The sequence below is a fragment of the Chenopodium album genome, chromosome 2 (genome assembly GCF_948465745.1).
Source record: "Chenopodium album chromosome 2, dcCheAlbu1.1, whole genome shotgun sequence".
Taxonomy (NCBI): domain Eukaryota; kingdom Viridiplantae; phylum Streptophyta; class Magnoliopsida; order Caryophyllales; family Amaranthaceae; genus Chenopodium; species Chenopodium album.
The window spans coordinates 75,884,914-75,901,806 of NC_137835.1; the positions used below are offsets into that span (position 1 = coordinate 75,884,914).

At 35.5% G+C, this 16,893-nt stretch overlaps 1 protein-coding gene across 1 annotated transcript; it reads right to left on the bottom strand.

The window, feature by feature from the left end:
* Positions 1 to 11,487: 11,487 nt before the first annotated feature.
* LOC145575832 (uncharacterized) lies at positions 11,488 to 12,477 on the bottom strand. Its single transcript, XM_081633628.1, has one exon. It carries the CDS (start codon positions 12,475 to 12,477, stop codon positions 11,488 to 11,490), a length of 990 nt encoding a protein of 329 aa, XP_081489754.1.
* Positions 12,478 to 16,893: the final 4,416 nt, after the last annotated feature.

The following is a 16,893-nucleotide window of genomic DNA, read 5'->3' on the forward strand; positions in this document are numbered from 1 at the left end:
GTAGGTACATGGCAAATCCCGGAAAGGCACATTGGCAAGCCGTCAAGTGGATTCTTCGGTATTTGCAGGGTACTTCTAGCACTTGTATTGAGTATGGGCGGAATGGAGATGACTTGATTGGTTATGTGGATTCCGATTATGGTGGTGACCTTGATGATCGGAAGTCCACTTCGGGGTATGTGTTTTGCCTCGGTGGTTCGGCTATTAGTTGGAGGTCGGCATTGCAAGAAGTGACCGCCTTGTCAACAACGGAAGCCGAATACATGGCTTTAACGGAGGGGTTTAAAGAAGCCCAATGGCTTGGTGGCTTTGTTGGAGAGTTGAGGTCGGAGAGATGTGTTCCTATGATGTATAGTGATAGCCAAAGCGCTATACACTTGGCTAGAAATCAAAATTCTTTTCATAGGAGGACAAAACACATCGATGTAAAGTATCACTATATTCGAGATACTATTGCTAGTGGCAAGGTTGCACTAGGGAAGGTGCATACTTCAGAGAATCCGGCGGATATGTTAACTAAGCCTTTGCCGGTTGCAAAGTTTGAGCATTGCTCAAACTTGGTTGGTTGTTATTAGCTATGTTGTTTTTTTGACACCCTTGTAAGGGTGGTTACACCTTTTGTAGGTGGTTTCATCTTTGTTGAAGATGTTGGTTACATCCGTTGCTTTCGGATGGTTTTTTTGTGAATACTTGACATGATTGATTATCTTGTCAAGGTGGAGAATTGTTGGAATGTGACTCGAGAATCAATCGAGGCTTGGCATATAAGCTAAGGGGAAGAATTGCTTGTGTTAAGCAAGGAAGCATTGGATGGGTCAACTTCAACTGGGCATATCTCTCAAACTACTTAGAGTTTTGAGGTGATTCAAGTTGGAGGTGAAAGCTTGTTTCAAGAGCTTTCCAATGATAGGTCATAAGCTTAATTCCGATAAGAAACGAGGAAGTTATAGCTGTTTTACTACGGGCTGTCTGTGCTGATGCGAACAGGGGAAGCACGTCCGTGCCATATTTGGCACGTCCGTGCCATATTTGGCAGTAGCTACTGAAATGAGTTATCTGGGCTTGCACGTCCGTGCCATATTTGGCACGTCCGTGCCTTCCTGATACCCTGTCCAGATCTGTCGGGGGTATAAATACTCATTAAGGGTATTTTGTTTATTATCCCCAAATTGAGTGAAACACAATTAGAGCTAGGGTTCTTGTTCTTGAAATCCTTGTGCTTTAGAGTGGAAATTAGTGAGAGATTACTCTTGTAAACACTAATTGAAATCAATACAAACATTCTCCTTGTTCTTGGGTGGGTTTTATAGTCTTCAAGTAATTGCTTGAAGGATTTTCCCACCTTCCAATTTTTTTTGTCTCTTTTACTATCAAATTTCCTTATTGTTTTTGCTAATTACTTTAATTATCAACCATTTGCTCTAACAGACTTCATACTGATAGTCCAACAAAAGTAAAGACGTGAGTAATTAATTTACTTTTTGTCACGATTATATTGAGATAGATAGAGAGGCGAGTGGTACAATCACAATCACACTAAGTCACTAACACTATTAACAAGGCATATTGAAGATACCTTTATATTGTCTGCTGGATTTCACCAACAATCTTTAAGAACAAGTCACTTTTATTGCATTATTTTTCACACGTGTCAACTAGGGAAAAGATAGCCCACAATTAAATCCGGGCATTTTGGTGTTCAACATGCTGGTTATTTCACTGGTTTATTATTAGTAGTAATTATTATGTCAGTCCACTTTTTTTTTTTTTTTTTTTTGTTCTGCTGTTAAAATTCTGTGATACTGTAATTTTTTTGCTAGCTGATGAGGTCAAGTCTTACCCTTCCTGACATTTTCCAGATCCTTTTTGAGTAGAATTTCTTTAGAGAAAAAAAAAAAAAAAAAAAAAAAAAAAGGCTCCATTGAATTTCATCTAGGTGGAGATGAAAGAAAAAAAATTTAGGTGGTGGTTTATAGTACCTCCGTTACATATTATTTGCAACGATTTGACATAAAGTAGAGAGGAAAAATGTCTAATCGTTGCAAATAATATGAAACGGAGGTAGTATATGAAGTGTTTGGATTGACTAGATTCAGTTTAAGTCGTATTTAGGTGACGAGCTGAGTTGGGTCAGAATTGAACCAAATTACTTTATTTCGTTGGGCATACTCCATGTTGAGTATAAGGTTTATTTTGGTTGTACAATCTCTGTTTTATATTATTTGCAACGATTTGTGTCAAATCGTTGCAAATAATTTAAAACAGAGGAGTAATTAAGAACAAATTTGAGTTATCTAATTGTGCATGTGAAATACTTAGGTCCTTTCCTCAAAAAATAAAATAAAATTAAATAAAATAAAATACTTAGGTCCTAATTTGTCCACCAAATTTTCACTAATTTTAGAAAAAATGAGTTAATAAGTTGGATAATTGATGATTTCTAATACTTAAAAATGTTAATGTGGTTATTATCTAAATTAAGTTCAAATATGTGAAAATCAGGTGAATTAATAACACTCTTAAAAGTTAGGTCAAATTTGAGTTGGGGTATTTCATATTGGGTCAATTTTTCTAGGGATCTTGGAGAGAAAGTTGGCAAGGATGTGATATCAGAGAGTGACTGGTTAACATGCATGATTACTAACTTATTTAATTGCTTAGTTTGTTAAAAATGAAACCTTTGTCATAGTTGTTCGTCTAAAATAAAAAACGTGCATGTTCTTATTTCTCAATTTTTCATATAAAAACTAAAAATTACTACGAACAGTAGGGGTGTAAATGAGTGAGCCGACGCGAGGCGAGTACTACCTTGTTCATGTTCAAGTTCATTTAACTTAAGCGAGTTCGAGCACGATCCCGAGCTTTCAAGCGAGCTCAAAAATCTGTTCAAGCTCGGCTCGTTTAATTCATTGTATGATTGCGAACGGTTCATGAACGACTCGTTTATTAAACGAGTTGATAAATGAGCGTTTCATGAACGAGCTTTGTAATAAACGAGCTTCTCTAATAATTGTGCGTTGTACTTTTGACATTTGAAAAATCTTAAAATTAGCATAATAATTAAATCCTAATTATAAACCTAAGAATTAAATCTTACTAATTATTAAAAAAAACTTAAGAATTAAATTAACAATTTTGAATAAATAAATAAACGAGTAGTTCGCATATATAAATAAACGAGTTGTTCATGAACTTATCTAATTAAACGAGCATACCTATGTTCGTGTTCAAGTTCATTTATTAAACGAGCTTATAAATTTGTTCAAGCTCGGCTCATTTATAAATAAACGAACATTAACGAGCTACAACCGAGCTCGAATCCGAGTAGTTATTGATCGGCTCACCCTAATACTTCGTAAAACAAAACAAGGACACAATTAAAGACTACATTTATGTGTTTTCTCAAAGAAGATAAACAACATTACACTTCTCATTATAATCTTTGTCCTAGCTAGTAATCTAGTGTAGTGAATAATTGATTATTAAAAAAAAAAAAAAAACAAATTCACCTCTTCAATTTCTTCTCTAGCTTATTCACCCTTCAATAATTGGGGTATTGTTTCCTTCGGTTCAAGTAATGCAATCTAACAATGTTGATGAAAAACTTATGTTTGTACTCCCTACTTTGTTTTTGTTTTAATTTGATTAGATTTATATTTTTTTAAATTATATTTTTATTAGTATTGAATATTATAATTGTCCTTTTATCTTATTATTTGCTGTAATCATCTTATTCTATTGATAATGCTAAGACTGATTAATTGCAATAACGCCTAATGAGACAAATTTTGTAAAATGATTTAGATCCCTTTGAAAATGATTTTTTTTTAAAAATTACTCCGTACTTACCACAATTTATTATCAATCTTTTACGGAGTATGTGCTAATTCAACATCATTTTGGAATTGATTATTAGGCTGTTAATATTGTATTTATGAGCTATATTCAATTGCAATTATCAAATGTCACTGAAAGAATCGAGTAGCGAATACTATCTCCTAGTCATCATATTTGTACCTTCATCCCTAAATCCATAATTAGTTCAAGACCACGAGCATGGAGTCATAATTCTTAAGGATCTACGATTGAGCTAGTATGGTTAACCTTGCTAAATCAATGACCTATTTTGTTTTATTTGAATTATGCCCCATTGGTATGATTCTGACAATTGTTTACAAGTCCATAAAAACTTATCGGCGTCTCCTTACTTTTGTCCCTACCATTGACCCGTTCAATACAATCAAATTTCAATTCCCAATTCACCATTTATATGTTAATTTATAGAAAGAAAATTTGCTAATTACTACCGCAAGTTAATACCACTTTGTAAATTACTACCGCAAATTAAAAAAGTTGTGAATTACTACCGCAAAAAATTTTAAGATTTTGCGATTACTACCAAACCCCCATTAAACCCAACTATGACGTCATTATATCACTTTAACCCATGGTTAAAGCTCTTAACCATGGTCAAACATGGGTTAAAGCCCTTAACCATGACATCATTATATACCTAACCCATTTTCTTTTTTTTTTTTTTTTGGGGGGGGGGGCTGGTTAAAGCCCTTAACCATGGTCAAACATGGGTTAAAGGGATATAATGATGTCATAGTTGGGTTTAATAGGGGTTTGGTAGTAATCGCAACATCTTAAAATTTTTTGCGGTAGTAATTCACAACTTTTTAAATTTGCGTTAGTAATTTACAAAGTGGTATTAACTTGCGGTAGTAATTGACAAATTATCCTTTATAGAAAATTAAACAACAAAAGTCAATGAATTTATTTATGCTTGAAGTTATACTTGGAGATTTCGAATTTTGCTTGAATGTTGTAGGATATTGATCAATCTTAGGGCCTGTTGTGATTGACTGAACCGAGCTGAAATAAATTGGACTGAACTGAACTGAACTTTTGGAGCTTATCTGAACTGAACTGAACTGAGCTGAATTGAATATTTTATACGAGAAGTAAATTAAGAACTAAACTGAACTGAATTGAACTGAACTAAAAATAATCTGAAGAGAACAAACCTTTAGTGCCACATTTGCCAAAGATTTAACATGTATAGTTATGTGGACATTTGTTATATTATGTTCTGAGGTTGAACATAGTCTTTTATACATGCCCCCAAGGTCAAAAATAGATTGCTTCATATACTATTTTAGGGTTTTGTGAGTTTAAATTAGGTCATATTTCAGGTTTGCAAAAAAATTTGTTTTAAATAAACCCACATTTTCGAGTAGGGTTTGAAGTGGGTTTTGATTTGGAGTAGATAGATATTTGACACAGTATAAGTGTATAACAAATAAGGATTAGAGATAGGACATACAAGTAGTTTGATACTGGGATAAATTATGGATTGGTACGTCATAATTATAGGCAAAGCTTGTAGTTTGTTACTTGTAGGGCATTAGGTCATTGATCAACTTGCACTAATTTCCAATTAGTTTACGTATCATGTTGAATTCGTACTTCAAAATAAAATTTAAGTAGTTTTGCAATTGTAAACCAACTTCGTTTCACTAAATCTGTTACAATTAATTTTATTTGAGCAGTGAAATTTAAGATGAAGTATTAGAGATAGAGTGAGTATCACATGAGACTTGTTTTCACCAACACACTGTTGAAAAGACCATAATTTCAAATACAAGTTAATAATTTTACATACTTTTCAAATAGATTCTATTTTAATCTCGATATTTGTTTACTTGACATAAGATTACTAGTCTGGTAGTTGAAGTTCTTGAAAAATAAAAGCTTGTCGAATTGTTTGAATGACAAAAGCAAATCTAATGAAGTCGATCGCAAATAAGTAACATAGTCATATCTTTACATATATATATTTGTTTATGGGAATCTTATATCTTTTGCAACCATTCAAACAAATATTCTTTGGCAATAATGTAATATATTAGAGCCTTGAAATCATTTAATTTCCGATGTTTATAAGCTAAACTAACGATAACTCAATGATGATATAATGAAAGGTTAACCTTAGCAAAAGAGGGCGAAGTTCACTAAATAACAGCAGATAATTGTACGAATTTATTTTTTATTTATTATTATGGCAAGAATTGAATTATTGTTTCATGATTTCAATTCCTCAGGTATCTCCAAGAAAAAAGCTCATGCAAGCTCAACGACAATTCATGGAAAAGCTTGCCTTTTATTTTTTTATTAATTTTTTTTTTGTAATACTTCGTATTAATCTTATTTTTCACTCAATCTCATTCTTTGGAGTTTAATATAATCTCTAATATCTTCAAAAGAAAAAAAAAAAAAAGAAAAAAAAGAAAAGGGTGTAATTTTTGGCGACAATTTAAGTCTATATGTCAAACTAGCTAGTGTTCCAACTCGATCTATATTTATGTGATACAAGCATGCATGCGCATCAAATTTATGTAGTAATTTACTAGGTTGAATTGGCCTACAAAACTTAAATTTAATGTGGACGTATCACACCATTTGTTGATAATGTGACGTGTCAAAGAAAATGTCCATGCCAAAATCAAAACATAGCAAAAACAAGATTATTTTACTCCACAAGCTTGAATGGAAAGTAGGAAGGTATGTATTTTATAAATATAATAGAGGGAGGTAATTTCCATTGTTACTTTTCAAACCAGCAATTTTCTTATAATTCCATACTTTTCATTTTATACCACATTCATAGAATCATAGTTACTAAATACGTAGTATAAATTTAGAACCCCCCAAAATAAGAAAAAGAACGTCCTCTCAAAAATCTGGAAAAAGGGAAGGGCATTTGTTTTCCTTGTTATATATAGTACGTACTAGCTTTAATATTATTTAAGATTACCTACCTTTAAAAAGTAGATAAAATTTTATGTATTTTCTTAAAAATCAAACCTGGTACTTCTTGCTAAAAAAAACATTGAAAAACTATAATTGATTATGCAAGTATGCAACCACTCTTATAAGGAAAATTAAAATAAACAAAGTAGTTGTGAAATGAAAAGGAAGTCTTAGAATGTTAGAAGCTAAGGCTCTATCCATTATAACTAATGTAGATTTTTATGCAAAGTTATAAGTTAGGTTAAACATAATATGGCTCATAATTCTTATATATTTGGCCGTGCATTGATTATAATATGTTGAAGAATAAACCTCTCAAAGTGTCACCACATGTAAGTGTCCCACATTGATTGAAGAAGAGAGAATTAACCACTTTATAAGGCTAAGGGGCTACTCCTCCTATTGCCATATGGTTTTGGGATGGAACCTCCTTGGACTTGTGAAGTGGATTCTCTCTCTTAATTTGCGGGTGCGGCCCAGACCCGATTTAACATGGTATCAGAGCCAGACCCACGGTATGGGACCTCTACTGGTTTGAGTATATTGTCAGGCCCAAAGTTTGGGACCTTTAATGGCATTAAGTATTCTGGGCCAAATTGAATTGGATCAAGTGATCCTTGAGTTAAAGGGACCTTACATGTGAGGGGGAGTGTTGAAGAATAAACCTCTCAAAGTGTCCCACATTGATTGAAAAAGAGAGAATTAACCACTTTATAAGGCTAAGGGGCTACTCCTCCTATTGTCATATGGTTTTGGGATGGAACCTCCTTGGACTTGTGAAGTGGATTCTCTCTCTTAGTTTGCGGGTGCGGCCCAGACCCGATTTAACATAATATGATTTGATAACTTGTACTAATCAATTTCCTTAATTAATTTTTGGAAAGAAGTACAAGAGATATTTTAATTACAGTACAAATCCCTACAATCCTCAGATATATACGTGATATTATGGACAATTGAGGGATTTTTTTCTTTCTATTTTATTTGGAAACAAAGATAGCTCGGACATATTATTAATTTTAAAATAAATTGTCAAGAATGTGAATCCTTTATTTGCATTATGTGTAAACTTGGTATTTATACAACCTAAAGTAAGGGCCTTAACATAGCCCGACTAAATACAATATATATACGGGCCTAGCTTAACACCCCCCCTCAAGGTGGAGCATGCAAATCACAAATGCCCAACTTGCCAAGTAAATACAAAAATTGTTGCTTGCTTAATGCCTTAGTGAAGATGTCCGCTAGTTGATCCGTTGTCTGGACATATGACGGTCTAATAATCCCCTCCTTAATAGCATCCCGAACATAATGACAATCAACCTCAATATGCTTAGTACGCTCATGAAAGACCGGATTCTGCGCAATATACAGCGCTGACTGACTATCACAAAATAAACTCATCGCTTGCGGATGTGAAACTCCTAAACTATCAAGAAGACCCTTCAACCATTGCAACTCATCAGTGGCCTTAGACATCGTACGATACTCGGATTCTGCAGAAGATTTAGCAACGGTATCCTGCTTCTTTGTTTTCCAAGAAATAGGAGAATTTCCAAGAAACATCAAATAGCCTGTAATCGATCGTCTCGTAAGAGGACAACTAGCCCAATCCGCGTCACACCATCCTGTCAAATGTAAGTCACAATCTGATGTCAAAAGAATTCCCTGACCCGGACAACCCTTCAAGTAGCGCACCGTACGAAGAGCTGCCTCCCAGTGATCTTGACGAGGGTGATGCATAAATTGTGACAAAATATGAACTGCGTATGCCAAATCTGGTCTAGTAAAAGACAAATCGATCAAACGACCCACAAGGCGCCGATACATCTCGGGATCTGCAATAGGAGGTGCATCTGATTTTGCCAATGTGTGGTTTTGCTCAATTGGAGTACCTGCCGGACGTGCCCCTAATAAACCACACTCTGCAATAATATCAAGCGTATATTTCCGTTGGCACAAAAATATGCCTTCCGGACTACGAGCAACCTCAACACCAAGGAAATATTTCAACACACCCAAATCTTTCATATGAAAGCAATCACTCAAATACGCCCTAAAATCAGAAATCACAGAAGCAGAGTTGCCAGAAATCAATAAATCATCAACATACACCAGAACACTAAGATGGACATTCCCTTGATTCAGAGTAAACAGAGAATAATCAGAATATGACTGTTTAAAGCCATACCTTTTGAGAGATCCTGCAAGTTTGGCAAACCAACAGCGGGGTGCCTGTCGTAGACCATAAAGTGATTTCTGAAGACGAAAGACCATTTCTGGTTTGCTACCATGAAACCCAGGAGGTGGCTTCATATATACCTCCTCATCAAGATCACCATGAAGAAAGGCGTTATGAACATCCATTTGATGCAATTCCCAATTTTTCGCTGCAGCAACCGCTAAGAAAGTCCGAACGGTAACCATTTTAGCCACAGGAGCAAACGTCTCATTATAATCAATGCCCTCAACCTGATGATTGCCAAAGATGACCAGACGAGCCTTTAATCGTTCAACTGTACCATCAGAATTGTACTTGATTTTATAGACCCATCTGCATCCAAGAGCCTTCTTCCCGGGAGGTAAATGAGTCATTACCCAAGTTTGATTATCTTCCAATGCTGCAATTTCGTTCTGCATTGCTTCTCTCCATCCTGCATCTGTCATAGCCTCTTTAAAATTACGGGGTTCAGTTCCTGCAATCACAGCTGCAAGAAATATACGGTGTCGCAGGGAAAAATTTTCACAATTCACATAATGTGCTATAGGATAGAGAGTACCTGAGGAGCATGGATAAGGTGAACTAGGAGGACTCGTTGCTTGTACAGTATGTGCCACATAATCTTTGTGCCAACCCGGTGCACGACGCACACGACCCCCACGATCAAGATCAAGGACGGTGCCAACCCCCTCCACGCTAGCAGCTGCCCCACCTTGCCCAAGGGAGCTGCCAGCATCAGCGCTGCTGTCCAAAGCAGACGCTGCAGTGCTGCTGCTGCCCAAGGCAGCCCCTGCCGCAGGCTGGCTGCGGTCACTGCCACTTGCCGCAGGGTGGCTGCGGACACCACTGCCAGAAATTGCAGCAGCAGCAGTGTCGTGTTCACCACTGCCAGAAGATGCAGCAGCAGCAGTCCCGTGTGCACCCTCGGCAGTGTGCTCGGACTGCTGCTCACGGCTCACTTCACTCACCTCCAAAACCGCCTCCAAGTCATCCAAAAAATCAAAATCAACTCCCACATTATCCATATTCAAAGTATTCATGTCCACATTATTGTCGGAGCCAACATTCAAGTTTTTGTCGCTAGCAAAAGGGAATTCATTCTCATAAAATATCACATCACGAGACACAAAAATCTCACCCGTCTCAAGGTCGTATAATTTCCACCCCTTTTTACCGTGAGGGTAGCCTAGAAAAACACACTTTCGACTTCTAGGTGCAAATTTATCTCCCTTGGATTTTTGGTTATGGGCAAAGCAAAGAGAACCAAAAATACGCAACGCATCAAGGCTAGGTTCTCTATCAAATAAAATTTCAAAAGGTGTTTTATTTTGTAGTAAACGGGAAGGTGTACGATTAATCAAATAAACCGCCCCAAGAACACACTCACCCCAAAAACCAATAGGTAAATTCCCTTGAAACATCAAAGCACGAGCCACATTCAATATATGTTGATGTTTTCGCTCAACACGGCCATTTTGTTGAGGTGTCCCAACACATGAAGTTTGAAAAATAATGCCATGTTCATTGAAATACGGAAGCATACAATTGAATTCAGTACCATTATCACTTCTCACCAATTTAACAGTCTTTTCAAACTGACGCTCAATCATAGCAAAAAATGATAAAAATGCGGAATAAACTTCAGTTTTGGAATTCAACAAATAAACCCAAACACCCCTTGAGAAATCATCAACTAATGTCAAAAAATAATGTGCACCACAAGTAGAAGGAGTTTTATACGACCCCCACAAATCACAATGAATTAATTCAAAAAGTCTACTAGCCTTGCTATCACTATTAGGAAAATTGGCCCTAGATTGTTTAGCTTGAGGACACACATCACAAGCGTTATTCAAATGTTTCAGAGTAGTACTATTACTAATAGGAGGAACTAACTTGAGAACTCTATCCGACGGATGCCCAAGTCTTCTATGCCATAACTCGAACACTGACATTTCTGGAACTTGCACCGCACATACTGTAGGAATTCGCCGAAAATAATAGAGTCCGTCCTTCCGTTCACCGGCTCCAATCAGGCTCCCCGAATGTTGGTCCTGTATAGCACATAACGAATTAGTGAAACGAACAAAACAACTAGAATCATCAATCATTTTAGACACCGATATTAAATTGCATTGTAATTTAGGAACAAATAAAACATGCTCCAAAATCAAATCATCGGACAAACGAACACGGCCCTCTTTCACGGCCACTGCTTGTTCACCATTAGGAAGACCCACGGGACATGGAGAAATGGAACACACATCCACCAAACAAGAATCGGACCCGGTGACATGATGAGACGCTCCCGTATCAATTATCCAAGAGGAGAACGGCTCACCTTGCAGACGGTCTTGGTTATGATTATTAACCATGTTTAACAAAACCCGAACATCCTCGGGTTTAAGGTCAGCCACGGACAGAGCATCACCTGCAGTGAGAGCGTGAGCTCAGGCAGCAGGGGAAGCGGCAGCAGCAGGGGAAGACGCAGCAGCAGCAGGGGGCTTCGATGGTGCAGCAGCAGGGGACTTCGAAGGCTGACGAGAGCTAGTCCCTTTCCCAGAATTTCGCTTCAATTCAAACCACCATTCGGGATAGCCGTGAAGTTCAAAACATCCCTCATTATCATGACCAGATTTTCGGCAGTGAGAGCAATAGAGTTTGGTCTTGTCTCGACGATCAAAGTTCCCCTTCGAACGTGCAGGAGGAACGGCAAACACATGTGCCTCCTTTGCTTGAGCAGCCTCGACTCTCCCTCTTGCGATTCCACGAGACTCTTCCTCCTGGAGGAGAGCTTGATAGGCACGGTCCAAATCAACCTCGGGTTGTTGCGAGAGCAAATTAGTCCTCACCAACGCATATAGATCATCATCAATACCAATCAAAAATTGGTGCAAGACCTCCTCTGCCCTATCAGTCGCATATTTCCCCGCAACACCACACGTACATTGACCACATTCGCAGCCATGAAGGGGTTTAAGTCGCGTGAGCTCCTCAAACAGCCCTGTTAATTGCGTATAGTATTCTTCAACAGACATACCCTTAGTTTGCTTGCAATTGGTGATTTTTGCTCTTAATTGTTGAAGCCTAGGACCACTAGAGACACAAAAACGTTTTTCCAAATAATCCCATAAGTTTTTCGCCTCATCAAAGTAAGGAATGGTCGCTGCAAGTTTCGGGTCCATGGAGCGCAATAGCCATGAAACCAACATCGAATTCACAGTCTCCCAATCTAGGAGTTTCTTCTTCTCAGTTGGCTTTGTGACGGTTCCATCAACAAAGACAAATTTTCGGCGCGATTTCAAAGACAACGTGATTGCCCTTGACCACGATAGGTAATTATCATTCTTCAAGATTACGTGAGTAATCAGATTTCCGGGTTGATCACCCGCACCTAGGTAGAACGGAGATGATGGATCAAGCTTGCCATCGTCCGCCATGGTGAAATTCAATCGACAGTAAGCAAAGGAAATTTTTTTTCAGTTTTTAGGGTTTATTTGGCCTGATACCATGTCAAGAATGTGAATCCTTTATTTGCATTATGTGTAAACTTGGTATTTATACAACCTAAAGTAAGGGCCTTAACATAGCCCGACTAAATACAATATATATACGGGCCTAGCTTAACATAAATCAATTTCAGCTAGAGGGAAATTACAGTACAAACATATTCAGAAATACTACTCCATCTCCCATATTGCTACAAGATGGGCCATGGAATTACATGCCCCTGAAACACGAGAAAGCTTAAAATGATCAAACAGTCTGTGTTATGTGTGGCTGACCACACCGTATGACCGTTTTATTATAAATTAAAAAAAAAAAAAAAACCTAACCCCTATAACACTGACCAAGTAACCTTTGTAATATTATTGACCAAGTACCCCCTATAACAATAACCGAATAATCCTATAACACTGACGAAGTAAGCCCTTTAAGGCTTTAACGCCGAAGAAATAACTCCTAGGCCACACCGTGTACATACGTGGCTTGCCACATATAAGAATTTGTGTAATGTGAATAAAAGAAATTTCTATCTTTTCTAATATCTTCTATCACAAATGCATAGGAGCACGACCTAGCTGCACTATGGACACAACTCTAACAATATTGGATATTTGGATATGATGCATCTCTCTCGCCATGGATTATTTAATTTGATACCCAAACCTTTTTTTTAATCTGGACCCAAACCTCGATCTCGACAAGTGGAGGATAATAATACTCCTTCCGTCCCCAAAAGTTTGAATGTTTTGGCCTAATTTTAGTCTTAAAATAATCGACCCATTTGCATTAAAATACCCACCAATTTACAACAATACTAGATGAAGCCCGTGCGATGCACGGTTTGTTTGATTTTTTTTAAATAATGTTTTTTTTTTTTGTATTTATGAGCCTAAAATTTGTTATATATTTAGATAAAATTCCTAATCTTAAAAGATAATATATAATATTTTATTAATTTAAACTTAAAAATCTCATTCGCCAATTTTGCTTACATGTCATTTAAATTATTTAATTCTAAAAGAAATTAATAATCTCTTATTTAATTGGCTACTACTAAGATTTATAATCCTACATGGCGCGCTGAGAAAATAAGATCCTACGTGGCTCTCTAAAAACTCGGGAAAAAACTCCCCTTTATATATATACTAGTTTTGTGCCCCGTGCGATGCCCGGGTTGTTTATGGAATTTTAAAATAAAATTATATTATAATTCAATTTAATTGATTGAAAATAGAATTCTAAATTAACTTTTTTTTTCTACAAAGTCTATCTATATTTATCCAACGTGGTACGACACTTGGCGAAAAGTTAAAATGCTATACGATGTTGTCTTGTGGCCTAATTATAAGTTTATTATTTGGTATTTTAACGAAAATAAAACTCTAAACTAATTATCTTATTCTAAAATTCTATCCTAATTTGATTGAAAAAAGAATTTTTAACTAACTTTTTTATCTTATAAATCTATTTAAATCTATACAAGGTGGTGCGACACTTGGCGAAAAGTTAGAATGCCAAGTGTCACTATTTCGTGACCTTGCTAAAAGTTTAGCTTTATATATTGCGATACCCGGGTTGTTTATTGACTTTTAAGATAAAATTATATTATGATTCAATTTAATTGAAAATAGAATTCTAAATTAACTTTTTTTGCTACAAAGTCTATCTATATTTATCCAACGTGGTACGACACTTGGTGCGTGAAAAATTAAAACGCTAAATGATGTTGTCTTGTGGCGTGCGATGCCCGGGTTGTTTATTGAATGTTAAGATATATTTTTAATCTATATGTCAAATTTTAAAACATATCATTGATACAAAATTAGGTAGGAATTGATGTGTTTTTGTGACGAATTAAACTTGTAGACATGTAATGACTAATAATAATAATAATATTAGTGAAAAATATTTCTTGACCCGTAACCTGAAATAATGAGCCTGACTGAAATGACTCGTGATCCGACCTGATTAACAGGTCTACACACAGTAATAAAATTATATTAGATTGTGAAGTATATAATTTTAATTGATTAGAATGTATTATAAACAATGGATGTGGTACATTTTGAGCTAATTCCTTCGCTCCAAAAAAATATTATGATATACTTCCTCCATTCTATTAATATTGCAACAACGAACTTTTTGCACTGTTCATCACTCTTGTTTGACCATATAATATAATTTATACGTTAAGCAAAATATATTCAAGTGGGATCTTGTTGGATTCGTCTCATAAAATACTTTCACAATATCAACTTTTTATAATTTTTACTCTTACACAATTATAGATATTTAGCATATGAAATGTGTTTTGGGATGCATAATTTCCTTCTTGTTGCAATATTAAAAGAATGGAGGAAGTATAATATATTTTTACATCCTTTTTTTTTTCTAAAGTATATAGGCGCTATGCGCTATTACTTATTCTATTTTATCATTTGTTATAGTAGTTTTGCATTCATGTTCAAATACATAGCATGAACAATTGAGATGTTAAATTAACCAAAATATTTCTTGACCCGTAACCTGAAATAATGACCCTGTCTGAAATGACTCGTGATCCGACCCGATTGACAGATTTACACACAACAATAAAATTATATTAGATTGTGAAGTATATTATTTTAATTGATTATAATGTATTATAAACAATGGATGTGGTACATTTTGAACTAATTCCTTCGCTCCAAAAAAATATTATGATACAAAAAACAAATTTATATGATAATTTGTGAGAGTTATAATCTAATTATTTTTTGAATAAAATTATAATTCAATTTCTACCTATGAAATATTGGTATTTTATATAAAAAAAAATATAACTCTAAATTAAAAATTTAATCCTAAAATTCTATCCAAATTTGATAGAAAATAAAATTATAAACTAACTTTTTTATTCTACAAATTGAATTCTATATAACTCTATCCTACATGGCACGACACTTGGCGAAAAGTTGGAACGCCAAATGTCGTTGCCTCGTCGCCTAGCTAAAAGTTTAGCTTTATATATTAGTTATATGATATATATTAGATTTGTGCAATATTAGCTTCCTCATATAAAATTTGTTTTTTCATGTACTTTTAATACTTTCTCTCTCTATTTTTTATTAAACCCCATGTAAATTTATCTTTTCAATATAATTTTACTTCTTTTTATTTAACTTTCTTAATACCCGCGAAATCAACCCAAAATGGTCGTTCTTTCAGAGATGGAGGGAGTTGTCAAATTAAATTAATAAAACTAATGTTAATGATGATGTACATTTTTCAAATGCATGATTATTCATACTTACATGCATTTAATTATTTTTGTATGGAGAGTCATAAAAGTCAGAAAAACAACGTAATATAATCTAGGTCTTAAATATTAGTGTACCACCCTTTATTTACGAATTATGTTATACGATAGAGAATATATAAATTAATCATGTGATTTAACCATCCACTTAAGTTTTTGATTAAATTAGTTCTCTAACATGGAATTAATAAGAGTAAATGCGACAAGATCGAAGGTCATGGGTTTAAATCTTAACCCCTCCATTCAAGTGAAATATTTTGCGTTGAGTATAAGGAGACCCATGTGTAGACACCTAAAAATGTCTCCCCAAAACCAAACTCTCAAAATGTTCTACCTTTCATGTCTTGGCTTAAGTACGAAACTTTAGAAAAAGTATGGACTTCAGGGAGTGCTTAAGGGATGAATTGTGTAATTGGGAAGGCAAGTGTATAAGTCTAGAGCATAAGAGAGAAAGAGTTGTGAACTGGTGCCCCGAGACTTTAAATGAGCCTCGTATTCATAGAGGGGAATCCGAAACCCTAGAAATGAGGCACCATGGAAGAAAAAAGGCACTGCGTCACGGCACTAAGTGTATTAGCACGACAACAGATACTGTGTCACAGACTTACGACACAGGTACAATGGCACGGTACATGGACGTGGCGCGGTGGTAAATATTATCATTTCTAAAGTCAAAACGCGTGAAAACAGTGTCGTGGCCCGGCTCTAGGTATCGTGACACGGTACTCCTACCGTGGCGCGGCACATCAATTTCTTGAAACTTCTTTAAAACTCATTTTATCTTATTTTAAACAAAGCATGTGATAAATTAGGCGCCGTTTCTATTATTCCAGACCCATTTTCAGGTTTAGGGTTTTGTAATTTTATTGATTAGGCTCAATTAATAAATAATGAAATGGAATAAAAACGATTTGGGCTAGAAATGAAGTTTCGACAAGATTCGACTAAATGTTTGGACTGAAGTGTGGATTTTTTTATGAAATGTATTGGATTAAACATGAATTTTAAGCACTCCCAAGATTAAAAACTCAATCCGACCAATATTGGTGGT

Coding starts and splice junctions, on each gene's coding strand:
- LOC145575832 (XM_081633628.1), bottom strand. CDS start 12,477: ATGGCGGACGATGGCAAGCTTGATCCATCATCTCCGTTCTACCTAGGT.